Source organism: Saimiri boliviensis, chromosome 6, assembly GCF_048565385.1.
Source record: "Saimiri boliviensis isolate mSaiBol1 chromosome 6, mSaiBol1.pri, whole genome shotgun sequence".
NCBI classification, from domain to species: domain Eukaryota; kingdom Metazoa; phylum Chordata; class Mammalia; order Primates; family Cebidae; genus Saimiri; species Saimiri boliviensis.
The window spans coordinates 60,113,611-60,130,843 of record NC_133454.1 but is presented as its reverse complement, the minus strand read 5'-3'; the positions used below and the strand labels follow the sequence as shown (position 1 = coordinate 60,130,843).

Genomic DNA, 17,233 nt, shown 5'->3' with positions numbered 1-17,233 from the left:
AGTCTTGGCTGTCGCCAGAAATGCCCTCACCAGGCGCTGATGCAAAGAAAGTCTGGAAGGATGGGAGCTGCCAATCCCCAGTGGTATTTGGCAGTAGGCTTACTCCTTGGGGACTGGCAGCTCAGGGTCATGTTGGTCCCCATACGGGGCACACCCAGGAGACAACAGGATGGAGGAGCTGGAGGAACTGGGGAAGGGGAGGCTGATTGAAACCACACCAGGAGACCCATAGATCCTCTCCCTCTGCCCTGCACCCTTCTGTCACTTCATTTATCCCTCCCCAACTCTTGCCCTCAGCCATTTAGGAGAGAGACCTGCCAGACCTCCCGGTGAGGGTGGGGAGGGGTACGAAAGTCTGTGCTTCTCACTCACCCATTACATTGAGTTCTAACGTTTTGATGCTGTGGCCCCTACTGGTGCCTTCTTTGTCTTGCACATTCACAGAACAGCTGTAGGGGCCAGAGTCTTTCTCCTGAAGACCCTGCAGCCACAGGGACACATTCCGGGAGGGCATAGAGTAGACCAGGGATACTCCACGTTTGCTTGTTCTGACCCCATTGATGTAGGCCAACACCTGGTGTGGGGCATAACACATCCTCGTTATTACATCATGTATATACTGTACCGCAGGCTCAGCCAATCTCCCTGCCCCAACTGGCATTCTCCAAATGCCCCTCATGTGCACCCATTCTTCTAACCTGAACCATCTCCCCATTCACCTTTTGTCCCTAGCCTCCTCTCAGTGCCCTGGGTCCTCTTCACCAGAACATTTCATGTCTTTGTTCCTTACACATTATCTCTTTAGCTCCCACTTCTGGTGTTTAAAAAGGTGGTCACAACTTGCTAAAATTAATTGTAGAACCCACTAATGGGCCATAAACTACAGTTAGATAAAAGAGGACTAGAGGATAATACAGTGAGATTGAGATTTTTTTCATTCATTGTTTTCTATTAGACTTAAGATATCAAAACTCCAGAAACATCGTTTATTTGCAACAGCTCTTGTCCCAGATATTACGGTGAAATGTGTTACATTATGTACTTTTAGATAGCTTGAGCTTAGGGTTTGAGATGAAGGGTGAAGATGGGGTGGGAAGTAGTAAGAAATGAGGCTGGAGACATAAATAAGAGGTCAGGTGATGTGCTAAGGAGTTTGGACTTTATTCTAATCATCAAAGGATTTTGTCAGGCAGTTCCATGGTTAGTCTTAAATTTTAGAACAGTCAGTGCCTGTAATGTGGAGAATAGAAAGGGTAAGTCTGGAAGCACAAAGATCATTTAGAAGCTTCTTGCAGCAAGCTAGATGGAAGGTGCAGTAAAGCAGTGGTAATGAAGATAAAGACACAGGAATAAATTTCATGTACATCAAAACCAAGAGGCTGTTCAAAGAATATGGAAATTTTAATTTCCAGGATTTGTTAGATACTAACCTGTGAGACAACTCACTGTCTACTTCCCTACCAACTCACACAGAGGATTCTTGGCTGCAGTCATTGAAGACCATAATAGTATTTCATAGCTTAAGTTTTTAGGCTTGATTTCTAAGAACCCAAGGAAAGCCAATTAAAACACCAAATGAGGACAGTCCTGTCTGTCTTAACTCTAGCATATACTCTCTACAGACTCTTCAGTTCTGCCTCCCGGTCTTCAAAGGTGATTATCCTGCTTCCCTCCACCTCTTTTTCATAATATTATCAGAGAGTAAGAACTAAAATTCAGATCTAATATTCCAAGTGTTAAGTGCCATGTAGATAGATACCTGATGTGTGCTCCTACGTTAAGGTAGTACAGCAGTTTTTTTCTATGGAAAATTATATCTTTGTAATGTTAAAAAAAAAAAAAGAGAGGAGGAAAAACTGAGTTTCAAAAGCAACAGACCAGTACTCTAAAGAACTTTTTAAAACAATTAACTGTTAGGATTGCAGTTATGATTAGATGTTATTTAATTCTATTTCTGTTGTGGGGTTCCTCCACTGTGTTCTGCATGCTATTAATATTTACCATTGCAGAAGCTTCGTTCAGTGTTGAAAATTAATGCTTAGTGGATCTGTGCCTCCTATGCATATGTTATAAATTATCTGGAGTTCCATCTCCCTTCCAGTTGTTCTAAATAATTGAAGGATGTCTGCTATGAAAAAAGGAATGTATTTAAATCTGTATCATTCTCAACTATATTTAGTTGAGAAAAGTCCTTAAAAGCCAACGGTAAATATTTTTTTTTTCCTTGGCACTAATCAAGTGAGTGTTACCTTTTCACTTAGTAGGATGTGTTGTTACTAGTTAGTAAAATACAAACCTGTGTTTATTCTTAGGTATTTTAGAAACAGCAGCCATCATTTTATTTTATATGTGTGTTCTTGGCTGTATTCATAAATTATATATTTTGGGCTATCAAACATTACTTCAATATAAATACAGTAGTGGAAGTTGTTTACTTAGATATGCTTTATAGTTGCATTTTCTCAGCCTATGTAAGGTTACTGTCTCTCTACTATCTTCAGATTACTTTATTCAAATAAACCAATTATGTTTGTAATTGATATTAATAAAACCAGAATAAAAGTTCATATCTACCCAAAACTGCTTTTATTATTTTTTTTAATTTGCAAATACTTTAAAGGGAAATAGCTGGTTTATAATTTAGAGAGAATAGGATAGGTCAAAAAGTACTTCAACCTAATATTTGGTATCTCCACTACCTATACCCCATCTTAAGGAATATTCCATTCATTCATTCAGCAAAAACTTACCTCGCCCCTTTTACATGTTGGGCATTGATTTAGGCTCTGGGAATACCTCAGTGAACAAAACTGACAAAAAAACACCCTGCCTTCAAAGAGTTTACATTCTGTTAGAAAACTGTGATATTTAAAACATGTGTTAAGCAATTAACACAATTAGGGAAAAAGATACTCAGATATTATATTCCTTGATAAATCCTTGAAGTTGAGCTGTATACTTTTCATTATGCTTATGAAATAGAAATTCATTTGCCATTGTTTTATTAAGAATGATTTACATGATTTTATATAATTCCTTTGTCTTATATATATCCAGTTGTCATTGAGGTTTGTACCACCAAGCAGCAAAGTGCTATATTCTTATTCATTCAGCCATCAGTTCATGAGCATGTGCTCTTGTGCAAGGCATTTCATGGAGCCCTAAAGAGTCAGTCTTAAGCAAAACCAGGAGATACCCCTTCTCTGTTGTACGGATTAGGAAACATGGTTAATAGTTGGGCCTTGAGCAATCAGAGTTTGTCCAATTTTAGAACAGTATAAAATAATTACATTTTCCTTATATAAGTAATGTAAGCAAACTGTAAAATTAAGAGGAAAAATTTTAACTTCCTCACTGCAGTGTAACCATATATCCATGAAGCCTTTTGATATTTTTCAAGAAATGGTAGTGATAAGTCTGATTTTAATTCCAGTAAATTTCTGTGCACCAAAAAAGGAATGAATGATCTCCATGCCTTTTCTTTTGTCGAACTCCAAGAATATATATGGGTTATTCACATTTATTATTTCTATTCATGCTAAGTTTTACCTGCCTTCTGCTTCTTGTAAAGAGGTTGCCCAGTGAGTGAGGTCTAATCCTCACTCTGTGTGAGTAATTAGGATTCCTTTTTCCCCATCGGTTTATATGAGAGTGTGTTAGTCCCCACATTTTTGCCAAGACTATAAATCTTTAAAGAAGATTAATTAATTACCTTTTTTTTTTTTTCTGAATTGGGGTCTTGCTCTGTTGCCCAGGCTGGTGTGCAGTGGCGTGATCATGGCTCACTGCAGCCTCAACCTCCCTAGGCTCAGGTGATACTTGCACCTAAGTCTTCCAGTAGCTGGGCCTATAGGCATGCGACACCAAGCCCAGCTAATTGTTGTATTTTTGTAGAGGTGGGGTTTTGCCATGTTGCCCAGGCTGGTCTCTAACTTGTGGTCTCAGACAGTCTGCCCACCTTGGCCTCTGAAAGTGCTGGGAGCCACTGCCCCTGGCACGAATTGGCTTTTATCTATAAAAGAACTGAGCAAAAAAGTAAAAGAAGCTATGAGAGTATAGCCAGGTGTTTCTGAAACTCTTAATGTATGGGCAAAAAGATGTTTATTTACATAGGTACTCCTAGATATAAACTCCTTTTACATATAGAGTTGACATGTTATTAAGCACAAGCAGTTGTTTGAAATACTTTGAATAAAATGAAAAATCAAAAAAGTCTTTGAGATCAGCCTGTCTTATATGGTGAGACCCTGTCTCTACTAAAAATACAAAAATTAGCCAGGCCTGGTGGTGTGTACCTGTAGTCCCAGCTACTCAAGGGGCTGAGGCAGAATAATCACTTGAACCCAGGAGGTGGAGGTTGCAGTGAGCAGAGAGCACGCCACTGCACTTCAGCCTGTGCAACAGAAGAAAAAAAAGAAAAGTTGGCATTCCTTTAATGATGCTTTAGATGATGTGGTTTAGCTGAAGCTTGCTTTTCTCAACATGAGTCTGACACTAATTGCTAGGGTAAGGTTCTTATGAGTATGTTACTCCTACATATTATTCCTATCCATGTTGCGCCTCGTGATACCATACTTCCTTGCCCTACTTTACTTGAACTAACCTTAATTCATAAGGCTTTTGGTCCTCATATGGTGTGACTGTATCATTTTTGTAACAGTTATAATAAACATTACTGAGTGCAAGCAATTAGACAGTTGTAAATGCTGTTTTTTTTTTAATTTAATGCTTACATATTAAATTTTGAAAAAATCATACAAAAGCAAATCTATGATGGAGATACTGTTACCAGCCCCACCATATAGATGAAGAAATTAAGGCACAGAGAGATTAATTTATCACAAAACTTCCAAGTGGGTGGCACTAAACTAAGCAGTCTTTCTCTGGAACCCATGTTCTTCTTAACCACTTGCTTATATCACCTCCTTCTGAATCAGCTCATCTTTATTAAATTTTGAAAATTGAAGTCATGTTTTTGGCAATAATGTGATTATCAACAGTCATAAATGCAATACCAGAATCTTATAGTAACAATCAGATGGTCAGCATTATGCTGATATTTCTTGTCATTGAAATGAAAACAAAAATTTTTTAAATTCTTGCAGATAATTGATGGTTTCTTAAGATGAAACCACAAGGAGATTTGGAAGTCCTAAGGAAGAATTTATAATAAGTATTGAAACATAGTAAGTGAAGACTTAATTGTAGAAGATTCATTGAGTCATTCATTCAAGACTTCAAATGAATGATGGTATTTATTGAATTTATTGAATGACCAACTCCTCCATAAAGAAGTAAGGTTGAATTATAGGAGGAGAAACATTTACAATGTAGAATTACTTTTTGACAGTAAAAGCAGGTAAGGATGTGGCTTATCAGAGGAGACTATGGAATGTCCACTACCCTTATGCCTGCCATTGTTCACCTAATGTGTAAATGGTTCGGGTACATCTTAGAGATGGATGATGGGAATGAGATGGACTGTTTTTTAATATATGATATACCAAACAAAACACATGGGCATATCGAGAAAGCTAAAAGTAGAATCAGGAAATAAAACAGAGAATGCCAGCTTGGTGTGGTGGTACACTCCTGTAGTCCCAGCTACTCAGGAGGCTGAGGCAGGGGGATTGCTTGAGCCCCTGAGTTCAAGGCTGTTGTGCATAATAATTGTCCCTGTGAATAGTCACTACACTCCAGCCTGGGCAACATAGATCCTATGTTTAAAAAAAAAGAAAATAAATCAGGATGCAGGCAAATAGCAGTAATCTAGGTAAATATGTTTACTTAAACTAAATATTAAAATGAGCTATGAGCTTCTTGGCAACTGTGGCAAAAAAAAAAAAAAAAACTACAGCGACTTGCCATAATTTTCAGTGTCTTGAAGAGAAATATACTAAGTCTTAGTTTTGAAACCAAAGATGAACTTACGTTAAAGACACTGACAGTGACTTTGGATAAGCTTGTAATCATTCTCTGTCTTAATAATTTTCTTGTCTGTAAAAGAGGGGTGCACCGTATATCTCTTCATATATAGGTGATGAACTACCCAGATTCCTGTCCCGGGAATGAGATGCTCGTGCCCCCAAGCTGCCTGTAGACTGCTGATGGCTTCTGGTTGATTTCCTCAGAATTTGATTCTGCCCAAGGGAATTGTATCAGTCGAGGTGAGGCTCCCTACTTTCTGGTGGCAGCCTGAATCCAATGACTGGTCAGTGCTGAAATACAAAGGTCCAGCCTCCTTGCCTCATTTTGGTATAATTCTGAAGGATAACCTGAGTCCCATACCTCATTTTAGGATTAGCAGAGGCTGCTGTTCCAAGTATGTCTTACTTTAACTTGTTTCTATGCCCAGCCCTGGTTCTCAGTCTGTCACATGTGTGGTTTCCAGGAGCCTTCCCCAGCATACCTGCACAGTCTTCTCAGACTCTGTTTCCTGGGACACTCTTTTAACATTATTGTTAAGTAGAAATGTTAATGTAAATTGCTTAACCCAAATCTCAGCACACAGTCAGCACTCAGGAAATGGTAGCTATGATGTACCTTCATTATATGGCACATTGAACAATGTAAGGAAAATGTTTGGTTTTTGTAGAAGGTACAGAGATATTTTTTCATGTGGCTGTTTCTCTTAGCAATCTTCATAAGGCTAAGAATAGAATATAAACAGTCTACCAAATTAGCTATAAAAATAGTTATGATTGCCTGAATTTCTTTCTAAGAACTTCCTAAATAAGTTCAGGTCACCTAGGACAGTTACTGGTAATAAAACATGCTTATTTTCAGGTTTTTCTTAGAATGTATGTCAGAATATGAAGATGTGTTCTTTTCATGCGTTGATGACCTGTAGTTTACGCTGTGTAAATGTGAAAAATACATACTTTTTGAATGTTTACATTTTCACAAGTAAATGAATCTGGATTTAATGTTTGTAACCAGATGTCTTGGTGGAAGATTTCAGATGACCTTAATTTTTTTGTTATGATTTTATCTGCATGCCAGGATTCTTTTTCTCTTAACCAAATGTGTAAAATTTTCTAATGGCAACATCTCTATTATAGGTTATCTTTGCACTATAGATGGTAGTTTTTAGTAAGAGAATAACTGCAGAACTGAGAGAATCACATGGTCAACAGATGAAAGGAATAAAGTGCCTACTGCTTCAGGGGAAGCCTGCTCTGCACAGTCTCCCTTTTAAACATTGGTCTCATGAATGGAAACACCTTCGTATTTGGGAAGCAATACAATGTTGTAATGGTAAAGCTGTGTGCGGATTTTTGAGATGGTGGGGTGTTCTTAATTTTTAGACATGGTTGTCCATGGAATAATTCATAGTGGAAAGTATTTGGGAGTCCATTAAAGAAGACTGGTTCCCCCCTGTCCTGCCAGTTATATTTTAGATAATTTTCTTGAATGTGTTTTAGATACCACATACAAATAAAGGTTAGTATCATTTTTAGTGTATCTGAATACCTCTTTGAGGTAGTGCCCTAAGGTGTGAAGTACTGAGAAAAAGATTCAAAGAGCTGCTGACAAAGTAACTTCCAAGGTGGTATAGGAGGTCAAAGGAAAATAACCTCTAATGTTAGTCAGTTCTTTGCCAACAACTGATTTTTTTTTTTTTCCCTTTCAGGTGAGAAAGTTCTAGACACATAGTGTTATCTGCTATCTTTGGTGACTAGCTACCTATTGCTGCTTATATACTGAAATAGTTCAGTATACCCTAATTTTTTGACCTGTATTGTTCTAAATAGAAAAGCACTTAAGAATTCCATGTTATGAAGGATTCTTGTACCGTAAAGAAGCCCTATAAATGAACATGCATGCTAGGTGTGACTTAATCATTAAGTATTACTGCTCGTCTGAGATAATTGTATGAGTGTCCATGAGAAGCACACATAGCATAGGATCAGAAGCTTTATGGTTACATGAATTTAGTTCCTTGAGCCATGGAAGAATGTTTGTTTTTAACAATTAGTATTGTCCTCATTGAGGGGTTTTTTTCTTAGTAATCTGAATGGGCACAACCCTCAGCTGCTAGCGTGAAAGAACCTAGAAAACTTACAACCTGATATTCACTGACAATCAAAATTTCCTGAATTTTATGTTGTTTTTTAAAAAATTTGTTTTTACTTTTATTTTTTAATCTTTATTTTTACTTTTTGAGACAGAGTCTCACTCTGTCACCCAGGCTAGAGTGCAGTGGCGCAGTCTCACCTCAGTGTATTCCCTGCCTCCTGAGTTCAAGCAATTCTCATGCCCCAGCCTCCCGAGTAGCTGGGACTACAGGTGTGCATCACCGTGCTTGGCTAATATCTGTATTTTTAGTAGAGACAGAGTTTCTCCATGTTGGCCAGGCTAGTCAGGAACTCCTGGCCTCAGGCGATCTGCCTGCCTTAGCCTCCCAAAGTGCTGGGATTATAGGCTTGAGCCACCACACCTGGCCTTGAATTATTAATATATATTCTGTGCAAGAATCTTCTCTCATGGAGACAGCACTGACCAGTTATAAACACAAAGTGAGTGAGTCTTTAATAGCCAGATTCATAATGAAGTGCAAGCTGATAGGATTCAATCCTGGACAGTTCCCCACAGAGACTGAGGCTCCAGAGAGGTAAGATCTCTTTGTTTTTGGTGGTCATTCTGTTTGACCCTATTAAAATCAGGAAACAGTTGAGTCTTTCTGCCTTCCTGTCTTTGGTAGAACTACCTTATATTCTTGAATATTTCATTCACTTGTTTACTTTGTAAAGCATAAGAAATAATATTTGGACAGGGCTGCAGAGCTCTTGTTGGCATGTGGCCTGCCTGCCCAAAGAAAGCTGTAACAACAAGAATGATAGATATTTTAAAATAACCTTGCCCAGCTATTTTCAGAAAGTTACAGGAGCCCTGCCTACCAAGATTCATTGATTTTTTTTTCCAATTTGTTTTAGTTAAACAATCAATTTTCTGATGTTCTTTGCTAAGAAAAATTTTATCCTCTTGCTAGTGATTTACTACTTTAAAATTAGCTTAATTTAGGTACTGAATGAACATATTTTTTGAATAAGCCTCGTGTGGTAGGCACTGTTCTGGACTTGGGGAATAGAAATAACCAGCGTAGATAAAATCCCTACCTCATGGAGCTTACAATCTGCTGAAATAACTTTCTTAGGAAACATTAAAGTTTCTTAAGTGGCATTTGATAATTTTCATATGCCAAACTCCTCTTAAAGGAATACTTATTTATCTTTGGGCCTTAGTTCCTCATTTGTTAAGTGAGGAAGGTGAACTAGATGATCTCTAAGGTTCTTTTCCATTCAGAACTTGTATGCTTTTTATTTTTATTTTTTTAGAGACAGGAGTCTCACTCTGTTGCCCAGGCTGGAATGCAGTGGTGTGGTCATGGCTTAATGCAACCTCTACCTGCTGAGCTCAAGGGACATTCCTGCCTCAGCCTCCCCAGTAGCTGGACTGCAGGTGCACGCTACCATACCCAGACTTTTTTTTTTTTTTTAAGTAGAGAAAAGGTCTTACAGTATTCTATATTGAACAGGCTAGTCTTGAACTCCTGGCCTTGAAGGGTCCTCTAGCCTTGGCCTCCCGGAGTGCTAGAATTATAGGCATGAGCCACTGATCCTGGCTCCATAACATTTTAGAAGTTGGAGACTGGTTTGTAATTAGAACCTTAGGCAGTTCCACCTACCCTTAGTGGATCAGTATATTATAAAAAGTGTTATAGGCCAGGTACGGTGGCTCATGCCTGTAATCCCAGTACTTTGGGAGGCTGAGGCGGGCGGATCACGAGGTCAAGAGATTGAGACCATCCTGGCCAATGTGGTAAAACCCTGTCTCTACTAGAAATACAAAAATTAACTGGGCATGGTGGTGTGCACCTTTAGTTCCAGCTACTTGGGGTGCTGAGGCAGGAGAATTGCTTGAGGTGAAGGTTGCAGTGAGCCAAGATCGAGCCACTGCAATCCAGCCTGGTGACAGAGTGAGATTCTGTCTCAAAAAAAAAAAAAATGTTATAAAGAGACATTTGCCAAGATAGTGATATGAATAGGTGGTAAAGAGTATCAAATGCTACAGGGAAGTCAAATGAGTTAAGGACAAATTTCAATGACTGTTCTTAGTTATTAAGAAGACATTGGCCAGGCATGGTAGCTCATGCCTGTAATCCCAGCACTTTGGGAGGCCGAGGTAGGAGGATCACCTGAGGTCAGGAGTTTGAGACCAGCCTGGCCAACATAGTGAAACCCCTTCTCTACTAAAAAGACAAAAATTAGCCAGGCATGGTAGTGGGTGCCTGTAGTCCTAGCTACTCTGGAGGCTGAGGCAGGAGAGTCACTGGAACCTGGGAGGCGGAGGTTGCAGTGAGCTGAGATTGTACCACTGCACTCCAGCCTAGGCAACAGAGTGACACTGTCTCAAAAAAGAAGAAAACATTAATGATCACAATAGAAACAGTTTTAATAGAGTCATAGATTAAACCGTGATCCCTTTGGGTTAAGGATTGAATTATTATAGGCATTGCCTATTCCTGTGAGACCCTTTGGTCATTAGGCAGTGTTAAAGCTGGAAGATATGAAAGCTTAAGAGCATATCAAGACTTACTTTTCTGTACTTGTTTCTGGATGTGTGATTTTCTGTTTTAGGTTGTTACTTGACATAATTTTTCTGGCATCTGTGTCGATAAGTCAATCAGATAATGAATGAACAAGTACTGTGTGATGCAGTTGGAACAGATAATCAGCATAACTAATGAAATATTTAATATTGCTTAATTATCACTTCAGAAAAAGATTTCTTGCCTAGCAGGTAGAAGGAAGTGCTATATTTTTTATTTCTTCTTTTTTTTTTTAGAATGGAATCTTACTCTGTTGCTCAGGCTGGAGTGCAGTGGTAAGGTCTTAGCTCACTGCAACCTCCACCATCCAGGTTGAAGCGATTCTCCTACCTCAGCCTTTCCGAGTAGCTGGTACTGCAGGCATATACCACCATGCCCAGCTAATTTTTGTGTTTTTAGTAGAGATGGGGTTTCACCATGTTGGCCAGGCTGGTCTCAAACTCCTGACCTCATGATCCGCCTACCTCAGTCTCCCAAAGTGCTGGGATTACAGATATGAGCCACCACCCCTGGCCAAGAAGTGCTGTATTTTTGGGAAGAGTAAAGTAATATCCTTACATGCTTTTACTTTTTTTTTTTTTTTTTTTTGAGAGAGAGAGTGTTTTGCTCTTATTGTCTAAGCTGGAGTGCAGTAGCACGATCTTGGCTCATTGCAACCTCTACCTCCCAGGTTCAAATGATTCTCCTGCCTTAGCCTCCCGAATAGCTGGGATTATAGGTGCCTGCTACCACACCTGGCTGATTTTTGTCTTTTTAGTGAAGATGGGGTTTTACCGTGTTGGCCAGGCTGATCTCAAGCTCCTGACCTCAGGTGATCCTCCCACCTCGGCCTCCGAAAGTGCTGGGATTACAGGTGTGAGTCACTGCACTCGGCCCTTGTATGCTTTTACTGATAAAAATTATTTCTTTCAAGAAATGGGAATTCGGCTAATTTACCTCTTAAAGGAAATACTAATGTTGCTTTATCTAAATGAACAGGATAGTGAGTGAAGTGGTAATTGTACTTAAAGTAGTTATAATCTTTAGAATCTCCTGGAAAACTTAAGATACAAGTTTACCTTATTTTAGCGTTTCATACTAATATACGTTCTGTTTCATGAAGAAAAGAACTATATAATGTAAAGCAGAATTTTTTAACAAGAGGTTCTTGTGTGGGATCTTTAATGAGTCCATATACTCCCTTGAAATTGTATGGAACAGGTTGTCGATGTGTGCATTTTTTCTGAGGAGTGGATCCATAACTCAGAAAGGTTAAGAACATCTGCCCTGCAAAGGAAAAGCAAAAGACTTAATAAAAACGCTTTGTACGTGCCAAAACTTGCTCTGTACGTGCCAAAACTTGCTCTGTAGCATTAAGTGTGAAACAAGTTTGCTACATTTTTCTTTCTTGGTTTTACTTTGTTGGGATGTTTTTGTTTGGTTGGTTTTAAAGGATTTAGGGGATTGGCAAGTCAATTTGTCAGATTATCAATGAACAGAAAACCTAAGAAAAAAGGTAGCAAAAGTTCTGCTAGCCCCACATGGATTTTGCCTTAGGTAATTTCCTAATCATTAGTTACAGCTCCGTGTCAAAAGATGTATTTAGAAATTTATACTAGATTCTTAACCTCTTTCTTACTGTGTGCAGAAATTCTTATTGATTTATGTATGCTATGTAAGATATTTTCTTTCTTACTTTCATGCTCACAGTAACAAAATAATAGCTAAAGAAATTAAAGTTTTTCCTAAAGATATTAAATGGTGTTGTTTTGTTGCCTCAATTAACTAAGAGCCACTGTTTTTAACAGTTACAATGGCAGTAACTTTAAAGGAATAAGAAAGATCTGTTTTTGCAAAGACCTTTGTTGCTTCACAATACACATCTCCTTTAGTCTGAGGTATCATTTTAAACAATTTTATACGAAAATCAGTCACTGGAAATTACTCCCAGTATAATTTCCTCATCTCTTGTGAAGCATAATATGTGATTTTTAAGGCCTTGTTTGTGAATAAGTGTGTTCTTTAATCATTTGAGTAAAAGGAATCTTAAATTTATCATGTGTACTTGGCAGTGGATTAAGGTGTGGCCAGCTTGACCAACTACATTTGAAAATCTGTTCCACTGCCTGTTTTTTCTTGTAACATTGTTTCCTGCTATTATAACTAAGCTGTCCTCCCTGCAGATTGACTTTATTTTTCATCTGACATCTTAGACTGATCAAGCCATTGTTTTCTAAACAACACATTTATGTAGCTGTTATGCCTTATTTCTGTTCCTCCTCATTATAATGCTCTGTTCCATGTGTGGTCAGTTAGCTAGAACAGTGGTTTTTGTCCTGGTGATTATTTTATGATTGTATGAAATGGGGCAAACTTTGAGAAAATTATTAAGCCAGTACTGGAATTGGCTGGCATATGCCTTTATGATTTATTTAGTTTTCTGCTTTGCCCTACCACGGAAGAATTTAGTTCTTCCCATTTCCTGAGAGTCCAAGGATCGGAGGACACTGAAGCAAAATAAACCTTAATCTCACCCCAAAAGTAGCTTAGATAATGTCAGGAAGGGCTTTGATAAAACCACTGTCCCTGCTTATAGATCTTATTTTCCAAGCCTTTCATTATTTTATTTGCCCTTTTCTGAACTCTACAATTTCCCTCTCTTGTAGCTGGTTCGATGCCCAGAACTGAATGCTGTGCTCCAGCTGTGGCCTCACCGGTGCTGAATAGAGAGGAAGAGCCACCTTCATAGCTTACATGTGATTCCTCTGCCTATACAACCCAATACTGGATTTACTTACTTTGGCAAGATAGCTGCATTGTGCACTGTATTTAATGTTACGTGTACTGTAACCCTGGGTCTTTCTCTGCATTGCTGCCGTTAAACCCCCAATCCTGCCAATCTAAAACTCCTGCCTTTGTTTACCTTCCCCCTCCCCCATAGACTCCCCATACATTCATCCACAATGAATGTCATCTTTTTATTCTCTCATTTCCTTTTACTGTAATCTTAAACTTTGGCAAAACTTTCACTCTGTCCTATAAATTGTCACTTGTCAGCCATCTTATTTTTCTTCCTGCTTTGGTAATGGGACATCTTTCAAGTCTTTTCTCTGGTTCTTTTGTCTTTGTAGTCATTAAGTGCTTGTCATGGTGGATTTAATAAGCATTCCCTTGCCATTTCTTCCAAATACCCATGAACTCCTCTGGGTTGACCACCAATCAAGTTGTTACCTATGCTTTAGTTCTTCAATCCAGGGTTTCTTGATTCCTGACCTCTATCCCTACAGCTTCAATCAGGATACAGTATTCTCTCACAACTCCTCCTCCAGGGAGGAGACAAAAGCATCATGTCAGTTTACTGGGGAGCTTTCCAATAGTAAGGAAGATTATAATATTTAATTGTAAATGGAATCGATTTTAATACTTTTGAGCAAATTTCTGCCCCCACCCCAGACCTTAATTTTTAGAAACTATTAAGCTTAATTTATTACAGATTTCTAGGACAACTAAGGTAAAGGAAAAAGGAAAGGAAGCGAGATTTTTGTGTTGAATAAGACATGGTTCTCCAAGAAAGCCACATCGAAGTTCTTGTTGGATTTGAGAGCTGTCTGAAATGGGAATTGAGGCTTCGTTTTTCTGAGCATTATTGTAATCTCAGCTCTAGAGTAGGTTTTTAAGTCGGTTTATTTAGGACTGTTGACACACACAGTCTTAATTACATGCTTTGGCTAATTTAGAGTGTGGAAAATGTAACCTATTTTGCTTTATTATGAGTGATAATTGGAAGTTCTCCATGTCCTTTTTATTCATCTCTAAACTCCCTCAAGTTTAACTAAATCCCATTGCTTGTTACAATAGCAGTCAAGAAGAAGTTTAAGTTCTTATTCTTTTTTTCTTAATTGATGTGTTCTATTTAAACAGCGTTTCCTTGGATCTGTGGTCTTCACTGAACCCAGAAAGTACCTCTTAAGTGCATTTATATCTTGAGAGAGTTAAAATTAGTTGGGAAATCTTTTTTAACATGATTTCAATACATCAAATTCCTATCATGGATTTAGAAGCTACCTAATATCTTTCCTTTGAGCCCTGATAGATATTTTACATGCTAGCATATTGCACTATTCAAGTGTATTACAAAAGTACACTACAAAGTAAGAGGTGGCAATATCTGTTAGTGTCTTTGATAAATCGTAAATGTATCACTTTTCTTTCAGATGTGTAACCATTAGATATTGCTAGTTTCCTATCACAATTACATAAGCCAAGTGAAGTATTAAGCGCAATTTGGTGGTTCCAACGAGAGTAAGAGTCTTTTCTGTGGTTTCCGGCCTTGTCTGTTGCCAGAGATTGGTGCCTTTGCTTATGCTTGTTTTACTTCCTGATAAGTATGGTACCTTTCTTCAAAGAAATGTTAGTTTTATTCCCTGACTTCTGAAATAACCCTCAGAACAGAGCCAGCTGGGCTCTTGTGTGTGCTGAATGCTTTTCTCTGGGCAGTCAGTAAGTAGTGAGCAGTGGCATGGTTTCCTTCTCCATTTATGGCCTTGGAAGGGTGAAAGGGACATGGTTTGGGACTCTCCATTTACGGTCCTTGGAGGAGTTGAAAAGAGTGGTTGGGGTGTTCTTGGAGGCAGAAAGTAGACATTGTGAGATAAAAATAAATTGGCAAGGGATGTTTGCAATTCAAATTCCAATCCCTGCAAGGAGGGCAGAGGGCACTGGGAAAGGGGGAGTGTGTAGAAAGTCAAATGAGCTCTGCTGCAGACATTTGTCTCCTTCCACTGGAAGGTTTGCCCACGACACGTCTCCCAAGTTCATATTTCTGGTTTGTTCTAGGAAGTTTTATCTTATGTAATTGTGACTATCTCTTACAAAGAGAAAGAAGAAACACTTTTAAAAAGAGTGTATTGTTAGAAACCTCAGTTCTCTAAGGTATCATTTGAGGCTCCAGAAGCCATCTCAAGAAAGGAAGAATGAGACAGGTGCTTGTCCAGGGGCTAGGCTGGCTGGCTTTAGGGTTGGAGACTCTTTAATTATTGCTCTGTTTTTGTGTGAGGAAGATCATCACACATGTCATGCTTTTATTATCCTTTTACCCATCTAGATTTCTGGCTTCGGGGACAGATTTTTAAATTATCTGAAATAGTGTCTTGTAGATTGTCAACTGTGATTTAAAGATACTGAACTTCCTGGCCGGGTGCAGTGGCTCACGCCTGTAATCCCAGCACTTTGGGAGGCCGAGGCGGGTGGATCACTCGAGTTCAGGAGACCAGCCTGACCAACGTGGAGAAACCCCGTCTCTACTAAAAATACAAAATTAGCCGGGCATGGTGGCACATGCCTGTAATCCCAGCTACTCAGGAGGCTGAGGCAGGAGAATCGTTTGAACCCGGGAGGCGGAGGTTGTGGTGAGCCAAGGTCGCGCTATTGCACTCCAATTTGGGCAACAAGAGCGAAACTCCGTCTCAAAATTAAAAAAAAATAAAGATACTGAACGTCCATGGAGGCATTATAAAGATTATTAAGAGTTGTTTTAGTTTGGTGAGAATAGTTAACATATTGGCTTATGGAGAGCAATCTCACATTTAGGAGAAATTTATAGTCTGGCAGTGCCTATAAGTTAAGTCTAAAGTGAACTACTTTTGCACAGTTGAGTTAGAAAGTATTTGGTAACCACCCGGGAAAAGGGATTTTATTTCACGAACATTCTCAGTAAAAGTAGAAGGGAGATTAGAAGGAACAAAGGGAGACAGAGGTGGGATAGAGACTGGATGCAACTAAACTAAATTGGGAAGCTGGGACGAAGGCTTTGATTATCTTTCGAAATGCCACGTAAGATAGCTTAAGATGTACCATTAAACTCAGGAAACTGGGTTAACAATCAGAAATATTTGTTAGAAATAAAGACCGTGGGAAAAGATGGAAGGGTTGTACAAGATAATAAAATTATTTAGGTTTTATCTGTGGACTTGCCTAATGATATTTATTTGCTGTGTGCTACATGGCAGAAAAAGAAGTGAAATGACACCCCTCTGCCCTGTCCTTCCCCCAAAAAGAAATCATTGGCTTCATTTGTTGGCTTGTTTAGCTGGCAGCTTGAGTTGGTAGAATAGACTAGTTGATTGTCTAGTTTTAAGTGTAGGTATTAGTGTACTGTTTCTTGATCCTTGATGTTTGAGACCTGGAATTTGTAGCATTATTGATTTGACCTCTGTTTTGAATTTTAGCAGCTTCCACAAAGACTGAGTTAGTAAGGAATGCAGACTATGTAAGTAATATGTTTCACTAGCCAGTTTGTTTAGGCAATTATTTTTACCCTGTATTCATTCCCTCTTAATCAAGAGTAAGGCAGGTATTCTTTGCTTTGGGAAATTCTTCTTTCTGTCCTCCCTTCCCTCACTTTTTCCAAATTCTGGGCACAACAGCAATTCTCTCTCTTCTGTGGCAGGTGTGCATCCTATTGGCTGGCTGGTATTTCTTGTTCCCCCCCCCTTATTCTTTTTAAATGGGGGTGGGGGTTTAAAAATATGTGTATGGGGTACATGCAATAATGTTGTATTGTTTCTTGTTGTTTAATGGATAATTAATTGCAAAATAATTGTTTTAATTATAACATGTTTGAGTAAATGCTAAATTAGTGTT

At 38.7% G+C, this 17,233-nt stretch overlaps 1 protein-coding gene across 6 annotated transcripts in view; it reads left to right on the top strand.

Moving 5' to 3' along the window:
• The window catches only part of LOC101049968 (myb/SANT-like DNA-binding domain-containing protein 2), a 48,543-nt gene that overhangs the window by 9,255 nt on the left and 22,055 nt on the right, over positions 1 to 17,233 (top strand). Inside the window, exon 2 of one of the 6 annotated variants that reach the window (XM_039470435.2) lies at positions 13,258 to 13,347. The exons of 3 other annotated variants lie outside the window; for them this stretch is intronic. In XM_039470435.2, coding sequence (XP_039326369.1) covers positions 13,258 to 13,314 — 57 coding nt within the window. In that variant the 3' untranslated portion in view covers positions 13,315 to 13,347. Of the gene's footprint in view, positions 1 to 13,257; positions 17,226 to 17,233 lie in introns of those variants that run through there. 2 more of the 6 variants (XM_039470434.2, XM_074400778.1) reach the window with 2 other exon arrangements.